Source organism: Trachurus trachurus, assembly GCF_905171665.1.
Source record: "Trachurus trachurus genome assembly, chromosome: 10".
Classification (NCBI taxonomy): domain Eukaryota; kingdom Metazoa; phylum Chordata; class Actinopteri; order Carangiformes; family Carangidae; genus Trachurus; species Trachurus trachurus.
The window spans coordinates 13,113,979-13,133,932 of NC_139894.1; the positions used below are offsets into that span (position 1 = coordinate 13,113,979).

A 19,954-nucleotide genomic window follows, 5' to 3' on the forward strand; every position below is an offset into this window, starting at 1 on the left:
CAGCCTTGCATTTGAAAAGCCTGAACCAGTGAATGCTTGAAAATGTTTTTCTTGATATATAAATGATAAAGGACGTCAAGCAACAACATGATTAAAATCTATGCCAAAATATCTTTTCAGTGTAACGTTGTATTGATGCATTGCGGGTGCTGCCTCACATTCTGTGTACTTGTCACCAACCAGCTGCCTTGATGCATGCATATTGCCTCCACTACAGTTGGCTGATCTACTGAAGAAAAATCACCACTATGTAGTAGACACCCCCACTCCTACTCCGACACAAAGGGACAGGAATAGCTTCATTTGTTCATTGAAGAATCTGGAAACACTATTGGCTGTTATCTGTTCTCCTAGTTTACAATATTGTGATGCAAACATAGTCAATCTTGCCAGACAACACTAGTTACCAACATTATTAACATCTTTATGCTGTTGGCGTTTTGATTTGCTGCTCAGAGTTTGATGGATTACGTACCCAATACCGGCATATTTGCTGTGAAGTTGAAACCATAGGCCACGTTTAAAAAGATGATTCACTTTACCGTTTGTCACCATGATTCTCCCTTTAAATGAGTCGAAGCTTAGCTTTAGCATGCATCACTGGAAAACCCAAGGCATTTGAATAAATCAAATAAATCATTGTGTTCCTAAGTGGATGCTTACTTGACTGAGTGTGCAACCTGTTGTGACCCCGGCCGATCCCAGCATCCCCAAAGTAAAACAAAGATGTTGTGTTGTGTGCCCCACTTGGGCTGCTCGTTTTTTATTTGTGCCTGTAAATTTCCATGTGGCAGCTTCTGGAATAGATTCTCCCTGACTTGTTTCCCCAGTCATTACAGGAGGAATTTTCTCTCGCTTCACTGAATAATTCCTTCTGGCACACTGAAACCCCTCTTTGCCACAAACACCTTCCTTCCCATTTTCCAGTGACAAAACAACACGAGGCTTTAGACAATGAGTGTTGACATTTTCTGCCACAGGGTCCATTAGCACTCTCCATGTGTGACTAAATATTGTTTGTTTGTTTTTTTTTTTTTTTTATGCACTCGCTGCTTCAAACGGGAGCACGGCTGTACTCAGAGGGCAAAAGGGGACGAAAATGAAAGTCATTATCAAAGCAATTTTAGTGCATTCTCTCTTTTAGCGGAAATGTTGTCTTAAATTTTTGTGTTGTTTTTTTTAAAAGCTGAAAGTAAGCAGCATGTGTGTTGTTTTTTTTTTTTTAGCTTTAACTGAATCCTATGGAACTCGACTGAACTTTCTTTCTATTTGCTTATAGCATTTAAAAACTGAGCCTGATGAGGTGCAATTTATTTACATTTAGTCGTCTATTCAAGTGCCTTGCCATTAATTTCCAATCTGACTCCTGGACCACGATTCAGAGCTCCGACTCATGGAGAATGACAAGTGGCCATCTGGTAATTCTTCTCTACAGACCTGTTCGGTAGCTATATCCCGAAATAGCATCAAAGGCGAAGAATTATCTTTTTAAAATGGTCTGTTGCATCAAGAGCAACCGAGATCTCACTTGCATGTCACTCAGGGGGTCTGATGCATTTGGATACAGACTCAATCACACTCATTTTTCCTTTTCCGAGAGGGGAATGGAGAGGAAGCTGCATGCACAGGATGAACAATACAAACAACTCAGGAGCGCTTTTTGAAAGTATTAATTGACACACAAGGGAATAAAGCTTCTTATCTACCTTACTTGAAACTAAGTGCAGCCTCTGGGATGTTCTGAAGCACACTGACAATGTGTGGGTGTGCTTTTCAAAACCAAACTAAAACATGGTTTGCAAAGAAATCTGTGATGTTATGACACCAACTGTGAGTCACGAAAATTAATTTCTCAGAGTGACAATGAGTTGATTTAGCATAATGACTTAAAATGTTCACGTGACACTGGCTGCAGGGGCCCAATCATCCTCTATTCTACTCTAAACTCCTATCTTTTTTGAGCTGTAACCTGTCACCATTCAATCTATTCATGAATTATTGCAGACATCAACTCCACTTCTTCTGGCTAAATGTTCCCAGAGAAGGTAATTAATGAAATAAAGAGCTATTCTCACAGCTTCAGAAGAAATAAATGTACGCCATTCAGATGGCCTCAGGTTATGAAAGTCACCGATCCAAAATTTAAAGTTTGGAAACCCATTCTTTAAAACTAAGTAAATACTTAGAATAGAGTGACCCATTCCCCTAATGTTTAAGTGAAGACAAATGAAGTAGATGATTGAAAATGAGAGAGTGAGGGGGAAGAGAGGAAGGTCCTGCTGCTTTGAGTCACAGTGTATGTTAAGATAATGACTGGGTTTTTGATGCTTGCTAAGCTTTACACAAATCATTGTCCTTGTTCGACTTTCCCCCCCTTTTGGGACCGTTTTCGGCTTTATGGCAATCAAAGAAAGCAACAACAACACAGGAAATTACAAACGGAGATGCTTAATCCAAGAAAGTGTTTAACATTTTATAATAAACACAGACCCTTTTGTTTGTTGATCCTCCCAGTGTCCCTTTCATTTCTCTGGCTAATGTGTTATTCTGTCTCCTTAGATTTTAAATATTACTAAGCCTAGATATTAGATATGTCCTGCAGCTATGCAACACCTCAAAAAGCTGCAGTACTACACAGGAATGGTGAATAAAAGCTAGGCCCCTGCAATCAAAGGCAAAGGGCTGCAGTTGGATACGTCTTGCTGATTTTGTGTCATTGATGGCAGCTGCTCATCATAAATCTCCTGTGTCGTCCGTTACGGTCAATTCCCTCACAGGCATGAAATATATGTGGTCTGGAGCAAATTATCGAGCGGTAGAGATTTCAGAACCGGCAGGAAATGAGACAAAAAATGAAAAAAATGCAGGTAGATGGGAGCAAAGCAGTGGTGGGTAGAGAAAAGCTTAATTAAGAGAAGCTTATGTTTGAGAAGACAGATGGGAGAGAACAAGAAGTGGCTTAAAATGACATGGAAGTTTATGGACAAACAGACGGTGATACACACTCACCAAGCACTTTATTAGGAACACTGGTACACCTACATATTCATGTAAATATCCAGTAAGCCATAATACATAATGCATGAAAGCATGTTGATACGGGCCAGTAGCCTCAATTAATGTTAAAGGAGACATATTATGCCCCTTTTCCACAAATTAATATAGTTCCCAGGTGTCTTAAAGACATTTCTGTGACATACTTCGGTCAAAATACCCCAAGGATCAAACATCACAGCTCTTTTCATCCTCTCAAAACAACCCTGTTCAGTACAGCTGGTTACAGTGCCTGTCCCTTTAAATGCAAATGCACCACTGCTTGCCCCGCCCCGCCCCTTCTACTGGGCCCAGGTAGGGATGGTATTATGCAAATCTGAAACCTAGTTGGAAGACAACTGAGGGAACAGCTCATTAAACCACATGGATTTCAACCTAGGGAGCCTGCACATTACATAAATGTTTTGTCAATTCTCACATTTTGGGGGCCGGAAGGCAAGACAAATATGCTAAAAAGCCGTCAAAAAGTGATATTTCCATAATATGTCCCCTTTAACATCAACGGTCACAGTGGAGGAAAAGTGTGATCTCAGTGACTTTGACCGTTGCAACGTCTGTTTTTGCCAGACAGTGTTGGTTTGAGTATTTCTGCTGATCTCCTGGGATTTTCAATGCACAACAATCTCTATAGAGTGTTTTTTTTTTTTTTTTTTTTTTAACTCAGAATGGTGCCAAGAGTGAGGGAGCGGAAACGTCTTGTTGATAAGGGAGGTCAGAGAATGGCCAATCTGGTTGAAGCTGACAGAAAGGCTTTGGTAATGCAGATAAGTCAAGTCAAATCTTATTTACATAGCGTCAAATCATAACAGAAGTTATCTCGGGGCACTTTTTGTGTAGACTAGGTTTAGACCATTACCTCTCTTTAAAAAATATATCTTAAATAAAAAAATATTTGGACGCCACTCTCGTCAGCCAAGAACACAAATCTGAGGCTGCAGTGGGCAGAGGCTCAATGCTGGGACAGAGGAAGACTGGAAAAGTGAAACCTTATCTGATGAATCTGGATATCTGCAGAGTCTCACAGATGGTAGGATCACCGGCATGAATCCAAGGACCCAACCTGCCTTGTGTCAACGGTCCTGAGCGGTGGTGGTGATGTAATGGTGTGTCCTTCGCTGGCACTCTTTGGGTCTCTCATAGCCAGAGAACATTTAAATACCGCAGCCTAGCCGAGCATTGTTGTTGACCATATGCTTATTGGGATGGTTACAATTTACCATCCTCTGATGGTCGCTTCCAACAGGAAAACGCTTCATGTCTCAAACCAAAAGTCATCTCAAACAGACTTCATGAATATGACAATGAGTCCAGTGCACTTCAGTGACCTCCCCCTAGTCACCAGATAATAATCCAGTGGAAAAACTTTGGGATGTAGTTGAATGGGAGATCGGCAGCATGAATGTGCCTCTGACAAATCTGCAGAGGTGATGTGATGCACTCACATCAGTGTGGAGCAGAGTCTCACAGGGATGTTGCCTTCATCCGGTAGAAGCTGTACCATGAAGAATGAAGGCTGTTTGGAGAGCAAACGGGGACCATACCCAGTTTTTAGCAAGGCATTCCTAATAAAGTGCACAGTGAGTATAGATTTGAAATCCTAACAGAACAGTCAGTCCCCTCTGTAACGTAATCCCATTTTAATTAGCAGAGACAACTTCCGCCTTACTCTCAAGGCGCAGCCGTGTTTTCTTCAAATCGTGTCTGTCACAGGATTTAGAGCTTCATTTCTGTCAAATTCAGCTTCTATTTTTTTTTTTTTTTTTTGTAATTAACACCTGGTCAGCCAAAGAGTGCATGTGCAATCCACCACTTTACACTGCAGCAACTGAAGCCACTTTGTTCAAGTCTCAGAAAACTAAAGTTTTAAAGTGAATCTGCAGATGGGAGAGACTCAGCAGAGATTAGACATGGGTACAGTACTGGCTGTCCTTGGGCAAAGCGTGCTTAACGGTAACCACTCAAGGGCATTCATGGTCATACAAAGAGATGAACGGCTCTCGGTTTGCCATTGTTAAAGTCCGTTGGAGCCGGTGAGTCTCTCATTAGCCGCAACTCTGGAACACAAAAACGCATTGGCATTAGGCTGGATGATTTTCCAACAGACTGCAAATAGCCTCACTAACTATTTAAGGGAAGGGTCAGTGTTTCCAAAGTCATTAGCGTGAGAGTGTTGGTGCCAACCACAACGCATGCCATGCTGTAATAATGATACAGGGATTGCCCACATGGCCAGGATATTCTTTGTACCGCAGCCTAATTGTTGATATCTTGATCTGGCCACACACTGCATGCATTAAAGTTTCTCTGTCTTTCAAAGGAGGGGGACAGATGGTCTGAGCTTAGACGTTGTGGGGCCGGGGAACAGTAGGAACGAACCGGTCCCCTGGGAGGAACCTACATTTCCACTTTATTGCCACCTACCATGAATACGTCGCAGACTTATTAGAGCAGCGTTATGCATGGCTCTCAGAAGGCACTGTGCATGCATGTGTGAGCGAACATGACCTTATCCTCTGCTGTGTTATCTTGTCAGGATGAAATAAGATAAGACTTTATTGCCCCGGTGGGAAATTTGTCTGTCTGTACTGTAGTAAAAAAAATCACATCCCCAAAAACAACAAATACATTCATTCATCAATTGCACAACACACACGTAGACACACGCATTCTCATTCACTTACTACATAACAGAGAGGGCATGGGCCTTTGACAGTAGAAAGCGGATTATACTGCAAACCAAAGATTCTTAGTCAGTTTAATGGAATAGAGATGAGTGGATGGGAGATTTAAATAAATTAACCTTCAGTGAATTCCCAGAGGCTGCGAGGAATGACAGAGGGGGTCTGAGGAGGATTTTTTTTTTTTTTTTCCTTGTCGATACTGTTTATGAATAGTCATGACATGATTACGGTGAGCTGCCGCGCCTCAGCGTTCATGTTAACCTGAGACTGTTTGAAGAGCAGCCGGAGTAAATGCTGGAGCTATTGACAAACACAGGGTAGCGGAAAACAAAAATTAATTGGCCTCCTTTCACATTAGTATCCCCTTGCATTTGTTTTGCCCTTTATGTGTCACACTCTGCTCCGGCTCCATATGCTGATGTATTAGAGGAGTTCATACCACATGCTGAGCAGGGGAGGAAATTTGTAAATGCACAATGAGATACTCCAATGCTAGCATCATTTCAAAATGTCATCACAACATCAGGGAATAGATTAACCTTTACCAAACTCCCAACTGTAAAAACATAATTCTTTCTCCTTGCTTATCATATATTAGCCTGATTGGTGACTCTGGCATTTACTTATATATGCAAAATACAGAATATCCTGAATGTTCTCTTGACTTTACTGGTTAAGATGTGATAGTTTGAAGAATGATATTTCCCCCCTATATTTGCTCTAGCAATTCATTTCTGAGGAAAATGCGTGTTTTGTTTGAGTTTTTCCTGTTTGTTTGTTTTTTTGTCTTCTAATTTCCACTTGCTTGCTTCTCAAAGCTGGCTCAACAGTTGTGTCGATGTGAAGTGTAATTTGGCAAATGCCTCGTTAGATTTCTTTTGACTAACTATAACAAAATTAGATCAGTTTCATCAAGTGATAATCTTTGTGATTACCAGAGTAAACCAAGAGCCAGAGGGAAAACATAACCAACAGAAATGATGCAATATAAACCCCAAAGGCTCGGTATATGGGAGACTGAGCAATTTGACTAATGGAAATAGTCAATTTCAATTTTGTCAATTAAATGCATAGCAGCGAAATGATGTACTTTGCATAATTGTTGTGGTTGCTGCAATATCCTCTTTGTCTATTGTGAGCACAACCGAGCTTGGCTTAACAATAGCATGTTGTATCGCCTTCCACGGGTCAAGGTCAAAACAGATGAACCGTGGGTGGTGATAGACACTGGAGGTTTTCTAGTCTGGACTGCCGTCTGAATGTCTCTTACTGTATTTTAATAAAAGCAGAGGTGTTGTTTTTACTTCTGTCAGTCCTGGTCAACAATACAGTATGAGAACATCATGTACAAAGATCCAGAGTGTGTTCATGGTGATTAACCTCTTTGCAACTCCAAGAACTGACAAAGGCAGTGTTGCACCTCGGGTGTGAAATTTTGAACTTGATAAAATGAAAGAAAAAAAAGGTAATCAACGCCCAGAACATGAGAACTGAATCGTGAAACCACATGACATTATCTTTTATATGGAAACTCACATTGTCGGCTTTAAGGCTGCCATGGCTCATATTCATATCTGTAATTTGTGTCATGGCTGACAAACTATTGAGGTTTTGCCTCATCTTCAGGAAACTCAAGGGTCAGAAACATAGCAGCATGCTCACAGCCATTTATTTTGTTTATTAAAATGGGAAAAGCCTGCAGCTGTGCATAACGGGTACAAACTGCCTGTTGTTTTAACAGCTCTTTGTCTTTGCTATAAATACATAGGAAGTGAAAAGCTTGGCTAATAGCCTCATGAGAATGCCGCAGCTGCCTGGCATGCCTCACCCTCCATTGCTAAGCCACATCAGTCAGACACCTTGTTTATACATCTGCTAAGAGCACTCATAACTTAAGCCAGCTACCTTTTTTAGGAGGCTCTGAGCTCGTGCCCACAGAGCCGGGCCAGAAAATGTCCTGTTGTTCTGATGGACGCTGCGGCTATGAATAGAGCCGTATCTCATTTTATTGCGGTGCACTGATCTGTGTTGAAAATTTTTAGTGAGACATAATGGATGTCTTATGACGTGGTTCCATCAGTAACCTTTAGGTCAATGAAGGCTAATTTGGGATCCTGTATGCAGACTTGCCAGCTGTCACCCAACATGACCAAAGGCTATGGCCATGACTGTCACTTTACTATCACCCAGCGCGCCTATCTCTGCAGTAATGGCAATTCAGCGTGTTATCAGAGTGTGACTTGTGATCTGCATTACTAACGCATTAGTGGACAATGTGACCTTTGCTGGTTTCATTCAGGCCATTATTAGAGAGAGTTTTCTTTATGGCCTTTTCAATCCCAATCACATTTCTGCCCGTATAGTGTGCATTAATTTACCACTGTGATTAAAATGTTAACAGCATGAACTCGACAACAGTCAGTGAAGCAGGAATGTCAACATTCATGATCCCGTCCTCTCAAATGTGAGGATTTACCGCTTTTCTCTGTTTTATTTGGTTTTTAAAATCTTCTGCTTTTTACCCTTTCAAGAAATTAGAAGAAGTTACTTTTAACTTGGAGAAATTGGGATCGCCATGAGTTGGACAGACTTTTCGGGTAGAACGATAATAACCTCAGAATCATAAATATCGCTGTTTCGTTTGTATCATCATCAACACAAAGGGTTTTTGTTTTTTTTCTAACTTGTGATTCAGATGATCTGTATTGTCTATTCCCAGCAGTCTGTATCAACTTCCTCTGTTGATCATCTTTGTGTGCTAATCGTTCTGTTATTGTGTATGAGCTTTAGAGGGAAAGGAGCTCCACTTCACAATACTAATAAATAAAGACTAGGAGCCCTTGGCTTCCTGTTTGTTATGGGACAGCGGTTTGGGAATATTGAGCTAAATCTGAGTGAACCCTGAATAATGCTTTCCTGCATTAATTCAGCCAGTTGGAACCAATTGTGAGCTCATGACCTTGCAAAACTTAAAGTGGTGTTTGTGAAGATGTCTGGCATGTCTGTGTATACTTGCACATGTTGTGTATTACATACCCATATACAACAGTCCAACAACTTCCTTTGGGTGCACATTGACACAAGACTGTGTTTATTTTAGGCTTAAACAGGGAGCACTTGGGGAAACGTTCTGCAGCCCTTCACACAATACCACCTCCCTGTGACGTCTTGTGTGGGTGTTTCACTTGAAAAGTTGATCCTATGCACCCTATTTAGATTTCTCCTGATAGGTGAATTTGCTCAGCCACTTTGCTAGTCATATGATGCAAACCAGTGGAGCCGAAAGCCGGTTTGTTGACAGACAGATATGGTTGAGTAATGTGGTGGAATAGTCAGAGAAAGCAAATTTACTTCTGAGGTTGGGGATATGTTAATGCTGTGTGCCACCATCTGGCCCTTTGCCTTGTTCAGATGAATGAGTGCACAGTGGTCTACATGGCCTCTACATGTTTCACAGCGCTATCTCAGATTAATAGTCTACTGCTTGGGCCTATTCAGCACTGACTCACATCGCCCATGCTGATACACACTTTCCTTCTGCTCTGCATATTGCACCATTAGGTTTAGAAGCGGATAAGAGTTAAATTAAGGACTGTGAGAGACTTATACAAATGTGGCAGTGGTGTTAGAAAGTCATGCTCAGTGTCAGCGTGTTACAGCAGTGATCTGTTTCCTCAAAGATCACAGGTTTGATCCCTGCTGCTACTGTTTTGAAGTCATTATTAAAAGCAAATTATGTACTCATTATATATTGATGCTCCGTAGGATTTTTGCTGCTGTGCTGTGGTTTCCTTGGCTGCCAGTCAACTGAGGCATCTCTCATTTTTGTTATGATGAGGTTACAATGACTCAGTAAAATGTAGTAGTAAAAGTGTTGCACTTTAATCATCTGTCAATCAGCTATGTGTTTTCTCTTAAAGGGATAGTTCAACATTTTGGCAAATAGGCACATTGCCATAATCCCTATAGTTTTAGGAGTAGGTTCGTTGCCTTTAATTGTTGGTGCAAGCTATTTTTAGAACGGCGGAGCAGAGCCGCTACGCTACGGAGGCTCATGGGATTTCTTGGTTTCCCTCATCAAACTCATCAAATACACAATCCAACAACTCCAGAACGCTCTTGTGGACAAGTTGTGACCTGCACATTCACCACGCTATGAGATAGAGTTGTTTTTGAGGTAAATTCATGCAAAACCGCTGATGCGCGTTCCCGTCTCTGCATTTGCCTCTAAAACAACTCTGTCTCGTAGCGTTACATTGTTATCTCATAGTGTGGTGAATGTGCAGGTCACAACTTGTCCACAAGAGCGTTTTGGAGTTACTTTTTTTGGAGTCCGCCGTTCTAAAAATAGCTTGCACCGACAATTAAAGGTAACGAACCTACTCCTAAAACTATAGGGATTATAGCAATGGGCCAATTTGCCAAAATGTCGAACTATCCCTTTAACCTGTATTAATTGCAACTTGGTGACAAAAGTATGAGGCAGATGCAAATTTCCCCAAAGTGTCCTCTACATGTTCTAGATGCTCTAGTTAGTTTCACATCCAGGGCACTAATATGGTGTTTTAATGACCCACTGAGTTTCATTGTGTATCCTAATGGTCCTGTCTTTTCCTGCATGGTTCACCATATCAGTAATGGGCCATGCTGGTAATGCATCCTTGATGGAAGATCAGGTCAATTCCATTTGTGATATTTCTTTTATCCTGTCTTGAGGCTGCAGAGCATGACGTCTGTCTCACATTTCTCACCGGTCTCATTTCATTCATTTACTCTGCAGCCCCTCTGTCTGCAGCCCCCCATGTCTCCACCCAGCCTCCTGGTATTTATTTTCCTCCCCCCCTGGGGAGTGATACTCACTGACATCACTCCTCCCTCTGGCCAGATGTTGAAACTTAAACACGCCATCCATCACCCCACAGACATAGTATGAGTAGCACAGCAGATATGTGCAATGACCCAGCAAAGACATTTTGAATACAGGTTTACACTCACTCAAAGGCATACGTCCCAAGAGCTGTTTGCCCTTTTTATTCTTAAATCAACATATATATTCCTGCAGAGGGCCATAACTGATTGCTGGTTCTGAACACTGACTGTTCCTCGACTTGAACCCAGAGAACTATGCCTCTGGTGTGAGATAAAATAACAAAGTGCGACCGAAAGCTGTTTCATTGAGGCTGGATCCTCAGAAAGCTTTTCCCCCCCACACAACTTTTTCCACTTTAGTGATGCGATCCTGCAACGGCCAGATAAGGTAACCGTGCTGGATGCGCTGAGTCACGTAGCTCTCCATCAGTTTTAAATAACAACACATTGCTTTCTTGCCTGTTCATCCCTGTTTTGTTGCACCACACCACGTCTTTGAAGTGCTGCTCTATTCTTAGTAGCCGTTATGGAGGAAAAAAGTCATGACTTTTTTTTCCCCCCAATACACCCAACATTATGAGAAAAAGTGAAGTGTCTAAAAATGGAATAAGACAGCAACTGGTGAGGTTAAGTGGTATTTCCCTGTCAGCTGTTTGCAGCGCCGTCTCACTCTTTCCATGGTCCCTCTTGGCCTTCCTTCATGGGAAACTCACATGTCTTTCATGTCTGAAACGCTGCCTCTTTAAATATAAACCATAGCTGTTTATTGGTGGCAGAGTTAACACTGGCACAGTAATGGATTCATTTCACTCCCTAGAATAATGATGGTCATCTTAAAAGACGTGCGACAGATGGGAGCTGAGTGGGACTTGAGACTTAAGAGGCGTGTGACTTATGTGTGAGTTCAGGCAGAAGTTGTGTTTAGACTGACTCTGGGAAACAGACTGCCCCCTCTGCCTAAATCTAACAAGACTCCCACACTAAAGTTTAATGTATTTGTCTGGATTGGAAAACACAACATTTACCTCTGCACTGAGACAGTTTGTTCTCCCGCTGAAGCACTAAGGCAGAATTTGTACCCAACAACTCTACATAGAGCGTCTTAATAGTTTTGTAAACTTCTATGGCAGAGAGAACAAAAGAGTTTATGCTGTGCCGCTCCACTCTTTCAATGTCAAGGCTGCATTTTTTTTCATTTTCTATCCTTTTTTTCATTCTTTTTTTCTTTCTCTGTCTGGGTGTCTGAACTGTCTGTCTCTGTTCAGCCACTGATCAGCCCTGTTTTTGATTGACTGCATTCATGAAAAGTGAAGACAGACAAAGTTGGCAAAGAAGTTTATAATCTGATTAGATGGTCTTTATATGAAAAGATGAAAATGTACTAGCTCGCAACTTCCTAAAAATATTCAGTCTTTATTAAAAGAATCCTTAATAATGATGTTGATACTTGGAGTGTTGTCGGAGTTTGATACTGATGAAGGACCTTCAGAGACACCTGGCAGAGGCACAGTAATGTTGGTCTTCTGATCTCTTCCATGGAGGGGAAAAACAAAATCTGAGCCCCAAAGAAATGTCATGAATTTTTCAGGAACAAAGAACATAGAGTCTCTCCAGGATCCTGCTCTGAATTATGAACAAATACAGTCAATGCTGAATAAACACACGGCTCTTGAGAAGCACAGAGTAGCTGGTACATTAGGCAGAAAACACAAGTTAAGTTGTTTATCATTTATTTGTATTCAGTCTCCACATTATTTTTGTTCATATCTCCTGTGGATCTAAGTGTTGCTGTTTTCTTGTGTTCATGACATGACTGTTAATTTAGGTTTTGCTGTTACAAGATAACAGTGAGAAGAAGTGCTAAAGAACTGTACTATGTGAAAGCCTCATACAGAATACCTGAGCTGACTCTCTTACAGTAAAAATAATTTTTACTTTGGTTTTGAACATTAGATTCTCTACACTTCACAGCCTTCTAACAGATAAAATATTCTCAGCAGCATTTGCACTATTTGTCTACTTTCACCTATTTTTATTCTTAGTTTTTGGCCTTGTTAAAATTGACCTTGATCGGACGACAAGGAAATATTTCACATGTTGGTTGGTGTGTGCTTGCATGCTAGGGCTGGGACGATATGCTTTTCTCCCGATTCGATTCGATTTAAATTTTTAGTCGGCATTTTTAATATTTATCTGCACACAAATACTGTAGGAGCCTATAAATTAACATACTCCGTTATAAAGTGAACTTTATACCCTTATAACCCTTTTCAAAACCTGTACTCTCTGTATGTAAAAAAAAAAAAAGGCTAACAAATGCACATTGCACAATATTTAAATTTTATTTATGTGAATCGGTTTTTTCTATGCACAGAATATTTCATCAGAACTCAGCCAACTAGTATCATTATCTCTCCTCTGTGCCCAGTAGATCAGGATATACAGTATATCCAGGTGTAGAGAAAATGATCTTTTCTGCAAAGCTAAGATTCCACTTTCACAACTGATCCTTCAGTTTCCTAGATTTCCGTTTTCATACGTACACCAAGTCTGATGGAGAACAAAGGCAAAGAAACTGCCGGGGGTTGGACAATGTCTATGCACAATGTTACAGTTTTTTGAATATATCTTTTCATAATATAATGATCTCACATGATGTTTGTCCAGTTTCATAGTATTGTAGATGTTCCATGTTTTGTTCAGAGCTTTTTAAAGTCGTCCATTTAGGCTTCAAAGTTGGGAATCAGTGTTTAATCTTGACTTCTGAAGCAACAGCTGAGGTTTTTTCTTCTTCTTCTGGCTCTTAAAGATTTTTGATTCTTGAAAACAGAAGGAAATTGAGTGGTGTTTAATTTGATTATTAATTCAACTGAATCCTGATGATTGCTTGAATGTACGCATGCTGGTACAGTTCCATCAGCACCACCAGTATTAGTGTTCATACTTCAACGATGGAGTAATGAAGCCCAGAGGATCTGACCTGAAAAGCTCGGCCTCTCTCTTTCATGTCACAGCCACGGCTTTATTAACTGTAACGTGGCTTCGTGTTATCTGTGTCTTCCAGGACTCAACGCTCTGCCCTTTGATCCAGCGACCAACAACGACCCTCTCCATTTCAACGGCTCCAACGGGCCTCTGGTGTCCGAGTGTCCGCCTCTGGAAAACGCAGCTGAGAACAGCAAAAAGAGGAAGAGAACCGTCCTGCCTCCAGGTATGGACAACAGCCACATCATCTCCAGTATTTTCTCTATAGGTGCAGGATCACTGTTTTCTCAAATCCTCACCGTTTCGCCCTCGGCCATGTCGAATTTTAAATGCAAGTGTCAGTAACCTCAAAAACAAAAGTATGGCTGCCTGCCTTCACTCAGGAGAGCTTTGATAAAACAGCAAGATTTCTTACTGTACCTCGGGATTCCTCTTCCCTTTCGTCTACCAACATTAAATAACTGTGTTGGGAATTGTTGCATAATCCTATTATTTGGTAGAGGTATGGCGGGGAAAAAAAGTAGCTTAGTTCACTCTTTGTTATTTCCGATTAGCTTACCATGTCCTGCGGCTGTGGTTGTCTGGCCTGTTTAGAGGTCAGGCAGCTGCAGAGGGAAACTGCTCTGCTGAGATTGTGTGTCTGACTGACTGTTACCGTGCCAGCACCACCTGCCAGTCACAACTGCAGCAGCACGCCTTCAGCTTTCTCACACATGCACACATGCACACACACCGGCCTGTCACACAGCGAGGAATACACCGACAGGCCAGCATCTGTATACATGTGTGTTTATGCGGGAGTGTGCGTAATTAAACAGTAATTTAAGTTAGCAGTGGGTTGCCTGGTAATGTGACAAATTAAAGAAGGACTTTATAATTAAAAAATTAAAGAACTACTGACTAATTAATTGCTCTGCATGTAATCGAAAGAAGAGGACCCTTAAGACGGAGAGGTGTTGTTCCATGTTCTGTTCATTCTTGGAGATGTTAATTGGACTGGATTAATACTCCACATTAACACCGCCCTAATTGACTGTTCATCTTTTCTTCGCATCTTCACATGGATGAGTTCACATTTCGATAAAGTTTAATATCATTTTGGCGGTGCGTGGCGCAGTGGGTAGAGCGGCCGTCCCATGTAGAGGCTACAGTCCTCACCGCAGGCGTCCCCGGTTCGAATCCCGCGTCGGGCAGACCTTTCCTGCGTGTCATTCCCCCTCTCTCTGCCTCCCCATTTCCTGTCTATCTCTACTGTCATCACTATCAAATAAAAAAGCAAAAAGCTGAAAAAATATACTTTAAAAAAAAAAAAAAAAAGTTTAATATCATTTTAATTCACTGACCATGTCAACCTATAATTGGATAATGTATCATTGATGGTTGTCAAACAAATAACCAGCGTTGTTGCAAATGAGGAAAAGGCTGCACAAGATTTGTAAAATTAAGACCATGTGTTACGCCACTGAATTTGGCACATCTCAAAATGTAGCAAAATAACAAGCAGCAATTGTTAATTGACAAAAAACAATTATTTTGCTGTCACAGGGCTGTCAAGTAATGATGTGAAATGTGTTTTCTTTTTTAGTGTGGGTGAATTATTACTCCCAAAGGCTGCAAGAGCAGAGATGGGAGTCGGGAGAATTTTTACTGCCTTAAAGTAGCACCATGACTCTGCTGAAGTGTAATGTCTCAGTGACACTAAAATGAAGTGATTCATTTTCTGTTTTTTCCCTTTCTTTTCTGAGGACTGACTCAGACCAACATATCACCAGGAGAAGTTTCATCAGATGTGTTAAAAGCTCCCCTCCCCTACAGTTAGGAATCGTTTTCTGTCACTGATGTTGAAACTAGAGAAGAGTTCACAAATGTTGAAACTAGGCATGTTGATTCTCGTGTTTTTCTCACATTCAGTCATCATACAGTACGAAGAGGAAATGGGATGTGTTGATCTGAATGGTAATCTTTCATTTCATACGATAAATCATAAGATAAATCCCACATACAGTACTGTATATGGAGCTGTAGTCTGTCAGTCACAGCGCTCACACTCCTTTGACAGTTTGCCTATTCACACTTGTGTTATGAGCTCATCATTATCCGTGACACCTGCGATTCTTGGCTGCACGGCAGATGAATCGAACCATGACGTGTTTTTGTGGTCGATGTCAGGGGAAGAACTCAACTCATGTTCACTAGATTTACCTCCTTTGTGGCAGTAAACCATCAGCAACTAAGGCTACAAACAACCCATAAAGCGACACTTTTTATGCAATTCTAATGTTGTGGACATTACTTGTCCAGTATGTTTATAATACATCCCATAATACATTTGAAAACCAGGTTTTCAAAATAAAAACATCTTTAACTGGTATTTTTTTTAAATGCCATCTTTTCTGTGCAGCACTACACTTCTTTTCATGCTTGCAATCCATACTTAAGGGGAAAAAAAGGACTGAACAAAGAGAAAAGAAACATAATGTGCGTAGGTAGGTAGAGAGATGTGCAGCTTTTTCAGTGTTAGATTCTAATTTGAATGCGAGCAGCGACTTGTCAGATATCCCCCCTACAGCCATGACAGTCTAGTATCCTACAGTCATAATATCATGAGTCTAATGTGAAATCACAGTCAACGTAGTCATGCAGTTTTTCTCTCTGCCATTGTGCATAGCAGGAACAGAGAATACGTAATGTGCTCTTCTGTTGTCATGTTTGCCCAAGACGGGGGAGAAGCAAAGATATTCACCATTCAGGAAAAAAAAAAGCGTTGACAGCCACAGTCGTAACAGAGAATAGTGTTACATTTGTGTTTGTGTTCTCGGATAAAAGACTGTCAGAAAGTCAGCACGTAAATATAGGTTATGCTACAGGTGGGCAGTTTACACTCAGCATCATCTACATGGCGACAAGGACGGACCAGTCTCTGTCATTCTCCAACAAGTTATTTATATCACACAACGTCACTAGGGAAACTTTCTTCCTCTAATGTTGAATAATGCAGGAAGTTGAAGTGGCCTATTATATAATGGAGAAGGTGCTTTTCAGATTCTTTTATATTTGTGAGTATACTGTAACTATCAGGTGCCTGCTCTCCAACTAAAGCACCACCTGTTTGTGCTTGTTTACACGGTTTTATCTTGAATGTTTCCTCATCACATTCAGGAAACTCACATTATACTGGGTTTTCTCAAACAGGCACGTTAAGCAGCATTTCTATTTGACATAAAATGTTAAAGGGATAGTTCAACATTTTGGCAAATTGGCCCATTGCCATAATCCCTATAGTTTTAGGAGTACAGTAGGTTCCTTACCTTTAATTGTCAGTGCAAGCTATTTTTAGAACGGCAGCTATGAGATGATAATGGAACGTTATGAGACAGAGTTGTTTTCGAGGCAAATGCAGAGACTGCTTGCCGAAAAACTGCCCCGACAGGAACTCGCATCAGTGGTTTTGCATGAATTTACCTCGAATTTGCCTCCGTAGCGTAGCTCTGAGCAGCTCACGGCTCTGCTCCACCGTTCTAAAAATAACTTGCACAGACAATTTTAAGTAACAAACCTACTGCTATGGCTATAGGGATTATGGCAATGGGCCAATTTGCCAAAATGTTGAACTATCCCTTTAGGTTTTTAACTTCAGGGTGGGATTTTGCCCCCTGGTAGCGCCACTACAACACCAGAAACTTAAATTCACTCCTGCAACTCTTGGGTTTGCTCTGTTATATAGAGCGACGCCGGCTCCATATGTTCTTATATAACCATAGTTCCATCCAGGTAACTTCAATTTGGCCTTGTCTCCTTAGTGAATAGAAGACCACAGCTGTGCAGCCACCATGTTCACAATTTTTTAATCCACCACAGTGTGCAGCGGAGGGAAGATTAATGCGACTTTCTATAACTTTCTCAAGTTGTTTTCACTCTCACTCACTCTCGCTCTACACGAGCATCAGGGAAAAGCTGACTAAAGGACATTTCTATAGGTTCCCCCACCTTCGGAGAAACACACTCCAGCTTCAACATAAATAGTAGTGGAGCTGAGCATTGTGTAGGTACTGTATGGCTGCTAAATGGTTCACACCAGGCACCAGATAGCAGAATGATCCACCAGCACATGCAATGTAGTAAAGAAACATTACAGTCGGCTGCCACTTATTGCTGCTTGCCAGGCTGAATCCACTCTTTAAAAGACCAGCAGCTTAGTAGAGGTCAAGAACAGCCGGACGTATGGATTTAATGGCTTATAAGCATCTGTATTTGATTGTCTCCATTCTCAGTCGGGTCCTTCAATTCTCTAATGTAGCACAAACTCATTAAAAGCTGTGCTGATTGAGTTACAGTAAGGGACCTCAATGGATTGATTTTTTTCTAATTACAAGCGCCTTTACACCATCAGGCACGTACGAGCATCCAAAGGAACATATACACTTTTCTTAAACGTTGCATAGCCAAGAAAGCATCAAAGCAACAAAGCAAACTGCCTGTTTGATGTGGTCCGCGAGGAAAGCAAGTCATTTCAGACTTAATGCCACCCTGCTGATAGATTATTTACGACCGATCTTTAAACTTGACCAGACCAGGACCAAACAACAAACATCCAGATACATAGGCTAATTAAAAAGCCCTCACCTCCTGTACACAGTCGGGCAAAAAAAAGGTTTGAACTTGATATCCTGCTTTTAATTGGCACTGTTTATTTAGCTTGCTCACCACACACATGAGTCTGAGCGTGACTAACTTGATATTTTTATTTAGCTGACTATAAAGTGGCTCCAGAGAAATTCACTGGAAATCGTTCCCTCTTAGAAACTTTCCAGTTTGTTATGACCCTTTTACTAAGGCATGAAAAAAAAAAAACAGTGTTGTGCTTTCCTGCCTGAACCCAGTAAAATTGAAGAAGTGAATAGTTAAACAGTTTACCATGCTTTCTTTATCAGACACCACTGTTTTATGTAGTTGTTCCCTCTGAAGTTAGAGATGATGTACCGCATTTGCACTTTATCTTTTTTTCTTATGTGTTTATTTTTGCCTAGTGTATGTGTGTGTCTGTCTTTTAACAATCCATAATAAGCGGCGCCTTGGGGCATCAGGCACACTGCAAGGATTTTCCTTATTCAGTTTTTTATCAGTTTTACAACACAGCCAGAGATGGCCATTTCCCCCTCAAGTCCTGCTGTGTTCAAGCTGCAGGTGGTGAAGAGAATGAGATTTTGAAATGCTGCTTCTTTTTTACTGGGGCGGGATTTCCCCTCTTACAGTGAATATAAATGTTGCTTTAGTTGAACCTGCACAAGCTGGGTTTCATTATCTCATGTTTCTTATGTTAATGTAACAGTTATAATAATCTTTATTTGTGAAGCAGTTTGAAACAAAGTTAACTGTGATGTACAGTTCAAAGGACAAACAGCTGCTGTGTAAAAATAGACATAAAAGGAAGAGAAAGCGGATTAAGTCTAGAGTACATTGATGTTTTAAGGCCTGAGAACAAGGGCTCCCATAGCTGATCCTAAACATGCGAGACAAGAGGACATGCATCACTCTGCTCAGATGTGTTGAGACCAAATGTGAGGTGAAAATTCACTTTGTGTCTGGTCTGAACACTCTTCACCATTTAAACTGCTTCCACTGGAAACTGTGTCTGTGCAGTTGCAAATAACTTTGTTGACGTGAAATTGCTTTTTAAAGGAGAATGCATGGCCTTTGGCTAAATGGGTTTCAAGTACCCTTGTAACAAGGTTGTTTGACTTGGAAAAAAATGAGTAGTGATCAAACGGAGGTGTATTTTTTGAAAAACCTAAGGCCATGTGCATGGATTCATCCAAGCTTTTCCAATGCCAGGATGAAATAAATCGCCTCACTCCCATGTTTTTCCTGTGCATGAAAATCAATTGATTAAATTTTATCACAAAGGCCAATTCACAGCTGTAGTTTTAGCAAATAAAAGAATTGAACTCTCAACGGTCCAATCTCTCGTGCATTAACCTTTAGTTGGAGCTAAGTGTTGAATAAAATGCTATTGATTCTGCAGGAGAAAGGTTAATGCCATTGGGCAAAGCAAAAATAAGGATACATGTTGTGAGCGGCAGTAATTCCCAATGGCCTGGAACATCATGATATACAGCTGCTGACGTTCTATTTTATTTTATATTTTTCTCTTGAATACATAAATGGGATGTATCTCAGTAGGAAAATATTATAATGGGCATGAAAACATGTAAAGGTCCCCTGTGTAGCTTTCATCATAAACAAAGTGAGTTTTGCTTACAGTCAGCATACATATTATACGCCTCATTAAGGCTTAAAAAACAGTGTTGCAGAACTTTTTTTCATATGTTGCAGCTTTGGGTCAGATGTCTTTTCTAAGTATTTAT

The 19,954-nt window shown here is 40.9% G+C and overlaps 1 protein-coding gene across 4 annotated transcripts in view; it reads left to right on the forward strand.

The window, feature by feature from the left end:
• enox2 (ecto-NOX disulfide-thiol exchanger 2) overlaps window positions 1-19,954 on the forward strand; it is a 184,864-nt gene that overhangs the window by 79,051 nt on the left and 85,859 nt on the right. For all 4 annotated transcript variants that reach the window (XM_083980582.1, XM_083980583.1, XM_083980584.1 and 1 more), the window contains one exon: window positions 13,669-13,815. In XM_083980582.1, the coding sequence (XP_083836708.1) occupies window positions 13,669-13,815 (147 nt within the window). The remainder of the gene's footprint in view (window positions 1-13,668; window positions 13,816-19,954) is intronic.